The sequence below is a fragment of the Dama dama genome, chromosome 3, assembly GCF_033118175.1.
Source record: "Dama dama isolate Ldn47 chromosome 3, ASM3311817v1, whole genome shotgun sequence".
Lineage (NCBI taxonomy): Eukaryota > Metazoa > Chordata > Mammalia > Artiodactyla > Cervidae > Dama > Dama dama.
Genome location: NC_083683.1, coordinates 48594467 through 48609622, shown reverse-complemented (window position 1 = coordinate 48609622; position 15156 = coordinate 48594467). Strand labels below are relative to the sequence as shown.

General features: G+C 56.5%; 1 protein-coding gene across 5 annotated transcripts in view; it reads right to left on the bottom strand.

Moving 5' to 3' along the window:
• The window catches only part of HDAC7 (histone deacetylase 7), a 36487-nt gene that overhangs the window by 16942 nt on the left and 4389 nt on the right, over positions 1 to 15156 (bottom strand). For 3 of the 5 annotated variants that reach the window (XM_061129226.1, XM_061129229.1, XM_061129228.1), the window contains exon 2: positions 3176 to 3226. In XM_061129226.1, coding sequence (XP_060985209.1) covers positions 3176 to 3226 — 51 coding nt within the window. Of the gene's footprint in view, positions 1 to 541; positions 698 to 3175; positions 3227 to 14201; positions 14242 to 15156 lie in introns of those variants that run through there. The other 2 variants (XM_061129227.1, XM_061129230.1) reach the window with 2 other exon arrangements.

Here is a 15156-nt window from a genome sequence, read left to right as displayed (position 1 = left end):
TCCTTCAGACTCACTTGACAAGGCCAAACACCCTCCAGGGGCCTTCCCCTTGGGGGCCCTCAGCACAGTCCTGCAAGGTAGGTATTTTCAATTCTGTTTCACCCGTGAGAAAGGAGGTCATATACACCATGCCGTTAGTCTATCGCTGCTGGTGGTGAGCTGAGCCTTTTGACCCCAAGCATAGTTTTCTACTAAGTATATTGCCTTTCCAGGCCACAGCTGGGGGCTGTGGGATTTAGGAATGGGTTGAGGACCCTTTAGTGATACATCCTGGGCCCTGACCTCTCCTTCCCTTCTTCCCCCCCTGGAGGAGGATTGGACACACATGCCCTCTGATTAAACCGATCTCAAAAACAGCAATAGGACAGGCGGTTCCCTTTGATCTGCCTCCAAGCCCAAAGGGCACTCCAGGCCCTCAGTCACCATCCTCCCTATTTTATCCCAGGCCACAGAATAAAGAAGAGGTGCCTCAAACCCACAGCAAGCCCTGGCCAGCACCCTAGGCCTGCACAGCCCATGTGCCCAGGGAGCTCCCAGGTACCCTCATGCCAGTTCCGGGCTGGGCGTGGCAAGGACGGCAGCTTCAGGGCCTCTTCTTGAGTGTTCCCTGCGCCCAGGCCAGGAGCACCCTGCCAAGGCCATGGATGCAGGGGCTATATATAACCAGTTGCCAGACTAGGTCCCATGCCAGCACCGCCAGCTTGGCCAGGCTGCGCTCAGCAGCCAGACATTCCCAGTTATCCTAGAAAAGAGGTCACAGGTGGGGCTGGGAGCAGGTGACAGCACACAAGCAGAGGAACCTTTTCAGAGAGGCTTCCTTCAGCTAATGCAGTGCTGGGCATCCCCTATGGGGGCAGCCACAGGCTGTCTTCCAGGCCTGAACTAGGACTGGAGGGCGCTGGGGCAAAGACCAGCCAGGGACTCAGGAAACGCAGCCTCCAGGTCCAGCTGAACCATTATCTTAACATCCACAGCACATGTGCGGGCTTGCTGCAAACCCTTTCGCCTCATCACCCTGGGGCCCTGGGAGGGAGCTACTACTATTCCCACAGGAAGAAACTGAGGCTCAGGTGAAGGGACCTGGCCAAGGCCACCAAGCCCAGGGCACAGTGAGCTCAGGTTCTGTCCTGCTGAGACCGGCGCTCTGGCTCCATTTTCCCATCCACTTTCAGGAAGTCGCCTCCCCTGCCTCTCACCCCAGGATGGGTTTCTCACTAGAGTAAGGCAGAGGGGCTTGCAGTAGCGGGTCAGTAAGTGGTACCCGCTCTTATATTCTCTGACTGTGAGATGGAGACGAGAGAGGAGCAGAGCAGGGAGGTGCCTGTACAACTCTCTGGATGTCAAGAGACCAGAGCGGGCAGCTGGGCACCCAGATACTGACAACAGCAGGCAATGCACCACTTTGATGTCCCCACCTCTTGCTCACGCCTCCACTCAGAGACCCCCAAATTCTCATTCTGGGTTGAGTTTGGGCGTCTGATGCCATTGCAATTCTGCCCCAGGAAAGGTCTCAGTCCTCTCGTGGCAGGTGTCCTGGCTTCCTGGAGGGACTCCCTCAGTGATGCACGAGGGTCCTCAGGGTAGGCCCCCTGGACTTGCGGCCAGCAGCTTTGGCCACACAGACTGGGAGCAGCCCTTTCCTCTCTCCCGGCACTGCCTCAGCCTCCAGAGCACAGGCTGCTGGGAAGGTGGGAGGGGCTCTGCCTTCAACCCTGGGAACCCCTCTCAGGGTGAATTAACATTTGAGGGTCTCCACAGTCTGTTGCTAAGCTGGCCTCTCTCCACTTTGTCTCCCACATCTGAACACAGACCCTCCACCTCAACCATCAGCTCCCATCTCGTCACAGCCCACGTACCTCCTGTCCTCTCAGCTTTTGCTCACAAAGTCCCCTCCCTGGTGCTGTCTTCACCCCTCCATTCCACTTTTCTAGATCCTGCCAGACTTCCAAGCCTTGCTGGAGTCTTTCCGCTTTCCTGAACCCAGCCCAGGGTCCTGTGTCCAGCCCTCCTCTGAATTTCCATCATGCTGGTGGTTCTGTCCCCTGAAAGCACTGGCAAGCCAGGTAGCAAATCCGAGCTAAGCTCCAAGGGCAAGGACTTGGTTCTCCCTATTGCTCACTATCCCAGCACCTAGAACTAGGACCTAGTACATGACAGGCACTCAGCAAATATTGTCTGAATCAAAAATAAATCCCTATGTCCTCTGTGCCCTGGAGTAGAGATGGAGTTCCTTCATGCTTCTTTTTCTTTTTCCAATTTGTCTTTCAATGTTTAGATAATTACACAACTAGGATTAAATGACAGTAGGTGGTGAACTCAATGTTTCTTGAATGGATGGATGAATCCCTTAATCAGCTGCTGCCTCCTTTCACACAGATCACATACTACATTCTACCATTATTTCTCTTTTTGTGTGTCTCATCTCCCCAGGTCTGCAAGCTTTTGACAGCTAGGACTGGAGCAAAGAGGACGTGCCCTTCCTTTCTCGCTGCCCTAGGCTGGGTGTCAGGTGTGGAAACTGCACCCAGAAGGCCCTCAGTGGATCTGGTTGAAACTAAGGACAAAGCAGCCCTCATCCAGTCCAGCCTCCCCCACCCCCCGCCCAACCACGGGCACATCCTAAACCATGGGCACCCACCCCCTCCTCGCCCAACACAGCCTGACTGCAGTGGGGTTGTGGAACGCTGAGAGGATCACGGATGGGGGTCCTCGACCTCCGCCAAGCACCACGAGGCATCTTCCCGTCCTGCAAGGGCTGCTGTGCCCACCCCGCAGGGTTGGCGTGAGGACCACAGAGCCGACAAACAAGAATGCACCCCCTCCCCAGAGCCCCCGAGGCAGGGATCTGAGCATAAATATTAGCTTCCTACTTGCCTTCCTGTTTCGCTGCCCCAGTGCGGACAAGAGCATCCTGCCTTTCCTTTTCCTGTTGTGCTTCCCAGCTCTGGGGCCCGCCTGGACCCAGAGTTGCATCTCTTATCCCCCACCCTCACCTCTTCCCCACAAAACCCCAACTTCGCCCCCTCCCCCAGGACCCCAATCTCCCAACTCTCCGGCCCATCCTCCAGCCACCCTGCTGAACCACCTGCTGTCCTTTTCAGCTCCTCAGCCTCCTTTGTCCTCTCCAGCCCCATCTTCCACTCCCCACCACACTCTCCCTCAGGCATACTCTTACCTATGACGGGGGGGCTGGAGCAGGGGGCAGCTGGGCTCACCTGGGTCCCATCTGTACAGAGAAGAGAGATGGAGTGAATCGGCTGCCAGGAGAGGAGGGGCAGGGGAGGGAGAGGAGAGAGGGCTAAGCCAGGCAGGCTGCCTGCCTGTCCAGGAGGCTCCACTCCAGCCCGAGCATGCCAAAACCTGGCACCTCCACCAGAAGCTAGCCAGAAAGTCAAGACCCCACCCCATTCCTTTCCTCGAACTCCCATGCTGCTTGAGAGTGATCCCCAGCTCCATCTTCCTCATCTGATCTATCAAGTGGCTCAGATATCTCTCTCTACTGGAGCTCAGTCCTGGACAGGAAACTTAGGTGGTTCCAGTTTACCCAGCAGTGTCAGCCATCCCTGAGTTGCCCAGCCTTCTCTGGGCAGCCAAAGCAGGCTCCCAAGGTTGGAAGGGGAAGGAGAGGGCTGGGGGTGAGGCGGACAGCAGGCTGATGAGGCTGCTCTAAGGACGCCTGGAGGGAAGGGGAAGGGGGAGCAGGACTGAAAAGGGAGCTGGGCCCCCCTCCCTAATCCCTGGGGGAGGGATTAGGTCGTAGCCTGGAGGTCAGGTCAGATCTGATGGGAGCTGTGAAGGGGCTGGTCTGGAATGCATAGCTCGAGGACCCCACAAGAGGAACCCCTTCTTCCTACTGCCCCATCCTGGGTGTTGCAGCCTCTGTGCTCCCAGAGAAGGGAATCGCTCAGCCTTTGTTTCACGGATAACCTGAAAAAAGAAGTCTTTCCTTCTGGAAACGGCCACCTCTCCTAGACTCCTAGGTTCAGCCCAGGGCCCCCCATCCCACCTCCCACCACCATCCAGTTCAGATCCCATGGAACCCCATGGTAGGGCAGTCAGCAGCAGAGAGGCCTAGGGGAGCCCAGGGGCTGGCTGGGGTGGGGAAAGCTGAGTCCTGAGGCCACCTTGCCCTCCTGCTGTCCAGCTCAGGGCAGAGGGGACAGAGCTGGAGACCAGAGGCCTCCTGGAGGGGCAAGTGGTGGACACACAGAAGCCCTCCTCAGGCCAGATTTGGGGCAGAAGCGGTGTTTTTCTGAAGGTCAGCTGGCAGGCGCTGCTCTGTGGCCTAAGGGCAACCTCAGTCCTCTTTTAGAAGCTGGACAAGTAAAAGTCCCTGCAGGCAGGTGCCTGTCGGGGAGAGGCTCCTCTGCGCACAGACAGACTTCCACCAACTGCCCCCAGACACTGCCCCGCACCCCGGATGATGACATTTGATAGGGAAATGTCGCTCCACCTATTCAAATGTGGCCTATCCTCTCAAGTCCAGCCCAAGCCCATCTCCTCAGGAAGCTCCACCTGACCTCCCCTGGCACCCATTCGGTACCCACCACCTCGACACTCCAGTAATCGAGGTCTCTGCAGTGCCACTGGTAAGCTATGACCATTGGCTCCTAATAACTTGCCGGGCACATAGCAGGCTCTGTTAGGAACCGGTGACTCGAACACAATGACACTCTCCTGGCCCCATGCCTAGGACATGGCATGCGTATCTCTCAAGGTTTGTGAGCCTCAAGGAACAGGAGTGCGGGGGGCAACCTCCCCTCCCCAGGATGGGATAGCCCCCCACCCCAGGGCTCTCTCAGGACCTTGTTCTCCGAGAGAAGCTTCGAAACTAGGCTCCTGGCTGCATGTCCAGAGACCGTAGAGTCCTGTGCCTCCAGCCCCTGCTGCTGGGAACTGTCCCCTACAGCCCTCGGTCCCTGCCTGAGGGCTGGCCAGCAGCACGCACTGTGGGGGCACAAACAGCTTCTCTGCACCCCACTCCCCGTAACCACAGGTTCCGGACACCATGCACCCTCTGCAGAGGACAAAACTAATGGCCCTGAACTCCACGGTGTTTGTTACGGGGCTCAGAAGAGATGTTCTGTGATGATACGATGTAAACTCTGTTTGGAAAATCTGTGTGTATGTGTGTTTTGCCTACCAACAGGAGTGTGTTTCAGAAGCAATGCCTGCAAAGAGCTCTGCTTCTCTCAAGCCCCTGGGTCCATGCTGAGAGACCAGGGGCTCATAAGAGCCCAGAGCAACAGAGATAATTGTTGGGGAGCAGCTCTCCTCTGTCCCAGAGAGAAGAAAAGGCACCCGGTCAGCGGCTGACCTGAAACCACAAAGTGACCATCTGGCATCTCAGACTTGGGGATGGATTTGGGGCCCCTTCTCATCAGCCCCTCTCACAGTGCTATTATCACTAATTTGGGTGCCATCAGGGGTGAAATGTGGGCTTCCCTAGTGGCTCAGATGGTCAAGAATCTGCCTGCAATGCAGGAGACCCGGGTTTGATCCCTAGGTCAGGAAGTTCCCCTGGAGAAAGAAATGGCTACCCACTCCAGTATTCTCGCCTGGAGAATTCCATAGACAGAGGAACTTGGCGGGCCACAGTTCATGGGGTCACAAAGCTTTGGACACAACTGAGCGACTGACACTTTCACGAGTGGAACACAATCAGAAGTGACTGGACCCAAGGGAAGGAAAACACAGGATAAGTCTGGCCCTTCTCCACATTGCTCCAGGCCTGTGTGGACAGCTTTCATTTCTGGAATCCTGGGCACTCCCTATTCCTACCTTCTTTGGAGGCAACTGCAGTCAGGCTGATGAGACCATTTATCTGGTGCTGAAGTTCCCATCTAGTCACCTTCCCCAACTGGATACCTGATCTTACCCAGAAATTCTGCCCCAGTGGGTCTGCCCCGGCCCTCAGCCACCTCCAGGGCAGACATAAGTGCAGCTCTCCCGTCCCTGAGCACCTGTACTAGCTGGCCTCCCGCTCCTCCCTTGTTTCCCCTTGGTCCTCACCTGCCCAGCAGATGCAACTAGAAACCTGAGCCCGGCCTGGCCACCTGCTCGCCCCGGCGCTGCCAGTCCTATGTCAGGGGAGGGCTTCCCCAAGAGCACCGCCACCCACAAGCCCCCTCCGAATGCTTCCCATGTCTTTGTCAAGGCTGTGTCCCCCTCCCTGGTCTCCGGAGGAGCTGAAAAAGGAGGAGCAGGCAGACCCCTGCCCTGCGGGCACGAGGCGAAGCCCTGGGTCCAGGGCTGACTCTGCCCCCTCCCTCCCCCAGCCCCCTCAGCTCAGGGCTGCTTCCCCTGACAAAGCTTGACTCCGCAGGGGACTGGCAGAGAAGACAAAGCTGGGAGTGAAATGGCCAGGAAGGTCCAAGAATCAATAAACAGAAGCGAGAACGTCAGAGTTGCCTGACTGACACAGAGTGAGGACTGCGGTGTATGTTAGGAGCTGATGAGGCTTCAGAGATTCTGCAGGCAACACTCTCACTTCCCAGAGAAGGGAAAGAGATAGGGGAGGCGGGTTAGGTCACAGTCACCCAGCGGGTCAGCGGTACCACCAGGCCAGACCAGTGCGGGGAGGAAAACCCAAGAAGTCGATCCCAAAAGCAGGTTCTAAGTACCTCTCGGTGAGGACACTGGTCTCGGCTCGAAGGGGGTGGAAAAGTGGATAAAACCTGGCTTTCACTTTCAGGAGTTTCAACTCTAGACAGCCCACAATTTTTTAAAAATTGAAAAGTATATGACTTGTAGACACTAAAAACATTTCAAAGAGCCCCCCAAAGTATGAAACTATAAGTTTCTCACTCATCCAGCTCCCTAGGACTTCCTTAGACTCAACTCCATTTAACAGTTTCTTATGTCCCCCTTCCAGACATTCTCTTGCTACTTACTAATTCTATTGCTCATGATCTTGGCACCAAGCTGCTTATTACTCAGATTTATCCAGAACCTAGTGTGCAGCAAGCTGGATGGGAACTCCGGCCCCATGAAGTGTAAATAAGTGAGGGTCCGCAGCACGGTGGACGTTGTCTTTGAGGTTAGATAGACCGGTGTTTACACTCCAACGCCCTCAGTGACCGGCAGGGACAGCCAGGGACACGCTGCAGCCTAGGCAAGGCTTGGTTGTGCCTCTGAAATTCGACGATAAGAATATGGACCAGGAAGAGGTCATCTGAGATGAGCGACGCTGCGCGTGAAGCACAGGGCAGATGGCGGGTACTCCCTGGCGGGGTCGTGATTCATACTGTTTGCCCCTGAACACACCTGCAGCAGCCCTCTGGCATAGGCATCTCAGCGTCTGGTCCCATCTGCGTTCTCCCCTCGTCTCCCAGTCCACTTGCTCCCAGATGCACTCCTGTCCAGTCTCTTATCTCCTGACTCTCCCAACACAGGCTCTTCTTTCTTCTCCATCTGAACTTTTGTAAACTAGCAGTTTACTATGCGCCCTGCGCTGGCTAATTCATCTAACACTGATGACAAACCTATACGGTGGTAACTATTTTTATCCCTATTATATAGATTAGTCAACTGAGGCCCAGCAGTATTAAATAACTCATTTGGAGGCCCATAACAGGGAAGTAGCTAAGCTGGGACTTCAGCCAGATAAACGGGCTCTAGAATCCATGTTCTCAAGCAACACTGGCGGCTCTTTCTCCCCAGCACCTCCACTCTACAGGCTAGTGGGCGGACAGCGAATGCAGGACCTGGCTGGGCACAGGGAAAGATAAAAATCACGCAGCTCCCAGGAAACCTGAACCAGCGGGGACAGACTCCAGTCCTGCTGCAGGTTAGAGGGCGGAAGCTGCCTGTCCCATCCCTAGGCCCCGGTGAAGACAGTCCTCCCAGATCACAGATAGATACCAACTGCTGACTCTGCAGATGCCATGCCAAGCGATGATTTCGGACTATAGGTGGGAACAGGGGCTGGCAACTGACAAGGCGGGAACTTGGATGAGCACCGCCGTCATCTTCAGGATCTCGTGTATCCTCCCTTGTCCCTTCCTTAGATGCTCCCGAGGGCCTCTGAGGCTTTCTCATTAGCGTCTCAAAGCAAGCTCCACCAGGCAGGCAGGAAGGCGGGCGGGCCTGGGGCGGAGGCTCCCAGGTGAGCAGCCTGGGACGCGGGCCTGCCCAGACAAAGGCCTCCAGTCAGGCCGAGGCGGGGGGCCCAAGCTCTCAGGCTCCGAAGCTGTGCGGCAAGCAGGAGGCTGGATGTGAGGGCCGAAAGGCCGGTCCTCCACCTCCGCCTCCGCAGCAAGCATGCCCCTTTCCCCGTGCCTGGGGCCCTGGGGCAGCTATTTTTAGCTCTTGACACCTGGGTATTTTGCAGCCGCAGGATGTCCGGTTTGGAGTCTCTTTCTGGGAATCCCACATGCGGCTGTTGTAAACAGCCCCACGCAGCGGTGGCCTGTGCTGGGAGCCGGCACCCCCCTTTCTGCTCTTTGAGATGAATCAAACAGGAAGCAGATGTAACCATGGCAGCAGCAGCTTGAGCTCCCTGGGGGTGGGAAGGCGTCCTCTCTGGCTTCTTGTCCCTGCCCCGGGGTCCAGTCCCTTCTGTGGCCTCTCCTGGCCGATGGAGACCACCCTGAGGCAGGGGAGCTGGGCCTTTCTGAGTCCTGAGGGGCTGGTTCCTGGGACTGGCGCTCTCTGGGGCATCTCACTGCCCTCTGGCAAGAAAAACTGGGAGTCTCTCCAAACCCGGCCGGCTCCCGGGGCCTTGGGACCACTACTTTAGTCCTCCCTGGCTATCCTGTGTGATGGTGGGAAGGGGAGGGCAGAACCACTTGCTCAGGGTGTGTGGCATCGCTCAGCAGCAGGCTCCCCCCAGTCCCAGGCCAGGCCCCCTCGTCCAGACTGCCCTAAGTTTCTCAGGTCCCAAAAGGCCTCGGAAACCAGAGTTGCCACTTACCCTCAGCCCTCTGCTCCAGAAGCGCCAATCCCTGAAATAGGAAGTTCACCACGATGTCTGCCCACCATCTGTCTTTCCTATCACAAGCAAAACAACCTGAGCAGTCAAGATGGGGCCCCCATCTGTAATTCGGGGAGAAGAGCTGAGTTTCTGTCAAGCTTCTGCCTTTGTCTCTCCCCTCCCCCACCCCCTGGTGCCCCACTGAGACCAGCTGCTCCCTCTTAGCCACCAGCCCCAGCCAGTCTTTCTCAAGGGCCAGCGCTTGCCCCAACAGGAAGCACGGTCACCGCCCTGGGGCTGTCTCAGAGCTGCTCCTTTCTCCCCTCTGAGGTCTGTGTTCACGCCCCGCCCTCACTGATCCCTCAGCTCCTGGGCCCCCCTTGGCCAGACCCTGCCTCCCTCCGAACCCCATTTCTGCCTCCCGCCGGTTCTGTCTCTCTCGGCTATGCCCTTCTGGCTCCTCTCACCCGTGCCACCCACGAGGACACTCAGCCCACTCCAGAGACTGCCAGCGAAAAGCTTAAGTTATAATATTAATACCAATCATTATTATTTTATTATTATAGTAATGAGTAATATTAGTAAGGATCAACAACCATGTACTGAATGCTTACTGGGTGCTGGTTACTGTGCTAAGTACTGACTTGGACTCTCGCATTTGGTCCTCACAAGCACCCTACAAGGTCAACACTGCTACCATCCTCAAATCACAAAGGAGGTGACTGAGGCTCAGAGAGGTTACGGAACTTGCCGAGGTCATACAGATGGTAAGTGGGGCTTCTGGGACTCCAGGATCTAAGCTCATAATCACTACACTGGTGTGTACAATGAGCCCCACCCACCGAGGTGAGGTGAGGCCACCTGGGGGTCACTGGACAGAGTGTGGTCCCAGCATCGGAAGGCCTGGGCGTGACTCACGTGTTCCCACAACGCCGGCACTGCGTCCAGAAGACAACAACAAAAATAAAGACAGGACCATCTCTGCCTGTGCCTCCAAGAGGCCTCCAAAAGGCACTCCCTAACCCCAGCTCCACTTCCTTTTTCATCCTTTTCATTTTCCCTGCTTTTTAAATGTACTTGTTACCATTTTATCATTTCCTGTAAGCTGCCCCCACCCCCAGGGCTGCCTTGGAGGACCAACGCTGTGTGAAGGCCCTCTGGAAACCGTCAGGCCCTGTCTAAAACACATGTTACATAACCCAAGCAAGACACCCACAGAGCGGCTACTCAGGAGTGAATCCCCAGGGAGAGGATGCTCTCTTCTTCTCTCTCCCTCTCTTGCCCAGGCCTTACACACTCGGGCAGGCCATGGGCGAGGGTGGAGGGGGCCCTGCGTGCAAAAGAAAGCCCGCATCCTCAGGGCTTCCCTGGTAGCTCAGTGGTAAAGAATCTGCTTGCAGTGCAGGAGACCTGGGTTTGATCCTTGGGTCGGGAAAATCCTCTGGAGAAGAGAATGGCAACCCACTCCAGTAGTCTTGCCTGGAAAATCCTATGGACAGAAGAGCCTGGCGGGCTAGTCTATGGAGTCACAAGAGTCGGACATGACTTAGTGACAGGCTCCTGGGGGCTAGGAACACAAGCAAACAGCTGTCAGCACCCCTGGACCTGGATGTCCGGAGAGAGACAGAGATCATGGTGGAGACCCTGGCCTGCTCCATGGCCTGGGGCATCACGGATATGAGTCCATGAATAGTAACAAGCTATGAATGCTGGCACTCACAGGATGCCACATTAATATTCATGACAGTTAAATACCAGATCCCCATCCCAGCTAAGCCCCGGAATCCCACTCATTTCGCCTGTTATTTTTGGAAGGTGGCGGGTAGATGCTCCAGGTGACACAATTCCCTTTTGCGGCCAGGGCTGCCCTTCAGGCTTGCTCGGCTGGGGTTTCTCCAGACCACAGATCCACCTAGGGTGCATGCACAGCTCTCAGGGAATTCAAATGCCTGATGCATGGTCCTGGGTACTGATTTGGGCCAACCAGCTGTCTTGGAAAATTTCTAGCCAACTGGGGATTTGATGAGATGAGAATTTACTGTAGTGGAAGGTAGAGATCACTGACTGAAAAAAATGGCATACGCTGTGTGGTCTTGTTTTGGTAAAATGCACAACATGAAGGCATGTCAGGGGATGGAAAGGTGCTCGGAGGGACCGTGGCAGCGAGCTCCCGTTGCTGGGACTGGATGTTTCTTACTCTTTCATCTTTGCTCCTCTGTTGTCTGACTATCTATGAGGTGCATGAACTGCCTCTGTAACAATAAAACAGAATTGATATGTGTATATATACCCATGCACTATCAAGATGGCACTGCCGATGGGCATGTAAGCTCTGGATCCCGTGAGAACTAGGACACAGGGCTCTCACTGACTCCGCGTATTCATGGACCCCGTATCCTCTGGGGTTCTGCATTATATACAGCCCAGGATCCTCAGCCTCTCCCTGAGGCACACAGAAGGCCAAGCACGGGCCTGGGCACCAAGTCAGGACTGACTTAATGGATGCCTGCAGCCTGAATAATGATCATTTCCTGAAAGAAATGCCTCCTGCCTCTTCCAGGGCCGCTGTGCTGGGAATAGAGACTGCTGACATCACTGACCTTCTCATCCCTCCCCTGCCTCATGCTCCTCTTAAAAGTTGCCAGGGAGGGGCTAAAATAAAGGTCACCCCGGCAGATGCTGGCAAGGTACTTACTGCACTGCAGGGCCATCGGGGCCAGTCCCATCCCAGACCCTCCCAGTGCCAGCTGGCAGAGGGGCCCTAGGGTCCCTTGCATCCTGCCTCACTGGGAGAGGCGGGGGTGAGGGAGTGGAAGAGAGAAGGGGTCCACCCTGTGACTTCTGGCTACAGGCTCTTGCTGTTCCAGGCCCTGATGGGTGGAGGAATCTGTGAATTTGGCCTGGTTTTTCCTGTGAACTGGGGCTGAGCCCAGTTTCTGTTCTTCATGTCTTTAACATTCCCTATCCCTGACCTTCAAAAATATGAACAATAACATCAATAATGGTGATGATGTTCTCTGCGCACTGACCTCATACCGGGCACAGTGCTAGTCTTACTGACTTGAATCTTGAGAGCAACTCAAGGAGCTTGAAGCAATGATTACTTTCATATTACAGGGATGAGGAAACCGAGGCCAGAGAGGGCTATGCTTGGCTTTTCGCAGGAGGAAAATAGGGACGCTACCACATTCCTCCCTGTGCCCTCACTGGAGGGCCCTTCTGCAAGCTCTGCGATGGGCCCAGGAGAGTGAAGGTGATCACTCACATCTGCAGGGTGCATTTTGAATCTGCTCAGGGTTGACAGGCACATATGAGTAAATCCCCGCTTGAAAGATTAGGAAATCAGGTGTCAGAGTCCTTGGTAGCCTTGCACAAGGTTCCTCAGCCTATTCAACTGGGATTCAAATCCAGGTCTCTGGTCTGAGAATGGTTTCTTCCCCACTACCACACCATCTCCATGGCGAGACTCTTCAGATGACTCTGAAGGCCTGGAAGGGAGAGGCCGGCCCTCCGGTGCCCTGGAGCCCAAGTCAAGGCCCAGCCCCTCGCCCGGCAGGGCAGGAGGGGGTGGGGGGCTGTGCCAGCGCGCCTCCTCAGCTCCACCGTGACTCACTCCTGGGACCCAGGGGAAACACAGCCCTGAGCTGCGGGCAAACACGGCCTGCCGCCTGCCCCGCCTCCAGCTCCCCGCCTCCACATTTGCTAACCGAAACCCGGCTGTTGCTATTTTTAACCCTCCAGCTCCCCCTTGCCTGGGGCTCCCCCCTTCACCCCACCCCCACCCCCCTGCCCCAACCGGGTGCCACCAGCCTGTCATTCTGAGAGCAGTTCCACAACCTGAACGCCCAGGAGGGCGCAGCGGATGCCCGTGCAGGTTTGTGGGGCAAGCAAAACAACACGGTTACAGCCCCGTCGCCCCAGTCGCCGAATTCCCCCACCCCGACTCTTTCCGAACTTGTGACTCCCAGCCTGCCCTGCTTCTCCCTCTCATCCTGGCAGCGGGGGAGGGAGAAATGGGACTTCAAGGGCTGGTGGGGGGGCATGGGGGGGCACTGCAGGAGCCAGAGCTGGCCTCCTGGGGGTGGGGGGGGAGCTGAGCTGGCCTCCTGAAGGGGGACAGGGTCCCCCTCCCTCCCTCCAGGGTGCCAGGCTCTCCCTGAAGGCCCAAGGTCTCTGCCCACCAGGATTTCCAATCCCTGCAGGCAACATGGGGAAAAAAGGAAGTGGCTGGCGACAGGGTGGGGATGGTGAGTTGAGCCCAGGGCCCTCCTCATGAGCCGTCCTCTCTCCCCATCCTGGGCGGAAGGCCGGGGAGACACAGGAGTCCAGGGAGTGAGTGTATCAGAAGCCGAAAGGAGGCCCAGGGCGGAGGGACTCCAGGCGGGTGGTTGGAGGCCTCTTCTTTTACACGAGGGCTCCTCTGATACACAGCTCTCCCAGGAGAGGGCCGGACCATCCTGCAGCCCACAGCTCCGGGGCCCCCAGGAAAACCTACCAGAAGAGGCTGGAGGTGAGAGGGTCGGAAGGCTGCTGGCTGACGTGAAAGGTAACCTTCTGAGAAGGGGCCGAAGGGGTAGGCCTGCAGGGGGACCAGAGGGGCACGGCCTTCTAGCTGTCTTCTGCCGCCCCCACCCAATGCCTCCCAACCCCGCCCCGTGCGCAGAATCTCTCCCGGTTTGAGGAGCAGATTCCAAGGGCCCAGGAGAGGCTCTGCAGCGCCCAGCCCAAGGTCTCCTCCTCTCTCTCTCCTGCCCCAGGCCCCACTCGGCCAGCCTCAGCCCTCACTTTGCTCCGGCCTCACACTGGCCCCGGCCCCAGTCCTTTTTTCTGGTGTGTCCTCTCTTCCAGGGCCCAAGTCCTCTCTAAGTAGGATCCCCCTCTCTCAGTGACTCTTGAACCAGGTAAATAGATCCCAGTGGCCACAGAGGCAGCCAGGCTAGACCAAGAAGGGAGGGACTTGGCACAGGGGTTACAGGGTGGCGAGAGGGGGAGGAAGGGAGTGAGGAGGGAGGAAGGTGAAGCAGGAGGGTCAGGAACAGGGCAGCACTTTGCTGCCGCCTCCCCGGCACCCAACACATCCACGGGGCCCTGGACTCAGCCCCTGGAAGGGAAAGAGGCTGCTCCCCCAAGTGCTGAAGCAGCCTGAGGTCAGCCCTGCCCAGTTCCCCCTCCTCTTCTCCCCTTCCATCAGCCTCTGTGGATTGCCTGAGCAGCCGAGACCCTGAGGTCTTCCGTGCCAGGCCAAAGGCTGGCCCTCGGGCTCCAATCCTCAGCCTAAGTCCCTCACCTGGATCCAGGTGGTTGCCAAGCATGGCTCAGAAGTTCCGAGGGCTCACTTCCAGCCTGGGGACGTGAGAGCAGGCATCCATGTCACTTCTCGGGCAGGCCTCCCCTGGCCTCCCTGTCTAAGGAAGTCCCCCCTTGTTATTCTCTGTTGCTGCGCCCGGTTCATTTCCTTCTTAGGGTTCATCACAATGGGTAACTAGATGTATCTACTCATTTCTTGACTTGCTTACTTGTCTTACCGTCTCCGCCACTAGAGTGGAAGTTCCCTGAGGTCAGACGCCCTGCCAATGAGATCACTGTGTATCTGTGCCCGGGACCTGGCATACAGCAAGTCTCAGTAAGCATCCAATGAGTAAATAAATAGCTGAATGCTTGGCACAGCAAAGGGGGCCTTCTGGTTGCCAACGTCACTTTTAGGATTGATGAGCCACAGGTCCAGGATTTCCCCAGGGAGAAGGAAGCAGGATGTAACAGGAAAAGCAAGGTCAGGAAGCCCGGGGCCCCAGGGAAAAGGTCAAGGCCAGCAAGCATCCACTCCAGTTCCGTCTGGTCCACAGTGTCATGCTGAGTGTGGACATGTACACAATTGCACACCCAGAGGACGCATGGGTGAGTCCTGGACTGGTGTTGAAAGGCTTGGATTTTGTCCTGGTTCTTGTCTTACTATCCTTGTGTCCTTGGACAAACCACATACCTTCTACGGGTCTGTTTCCTCAAAGGAAAAACTGAAGAGGTGGGCCAGACCAGCAGTCCTCAAACACGGCTTGGCACCAGATCACCTGAAGCACGTGTCAAAATCCAGGCTCCCAGGCCCCACCCCTGCAGATTTTGAGTCTGGAATGGGGCATGAGGATCTTTATTTTGAATACATTCCCAGGTATTGAAATGTACCTGGAATTGGAAATGTCCTAGGAAGCCAAAATGGGAAGGGAGGTGTCAGATTTAAGGACTCCTTC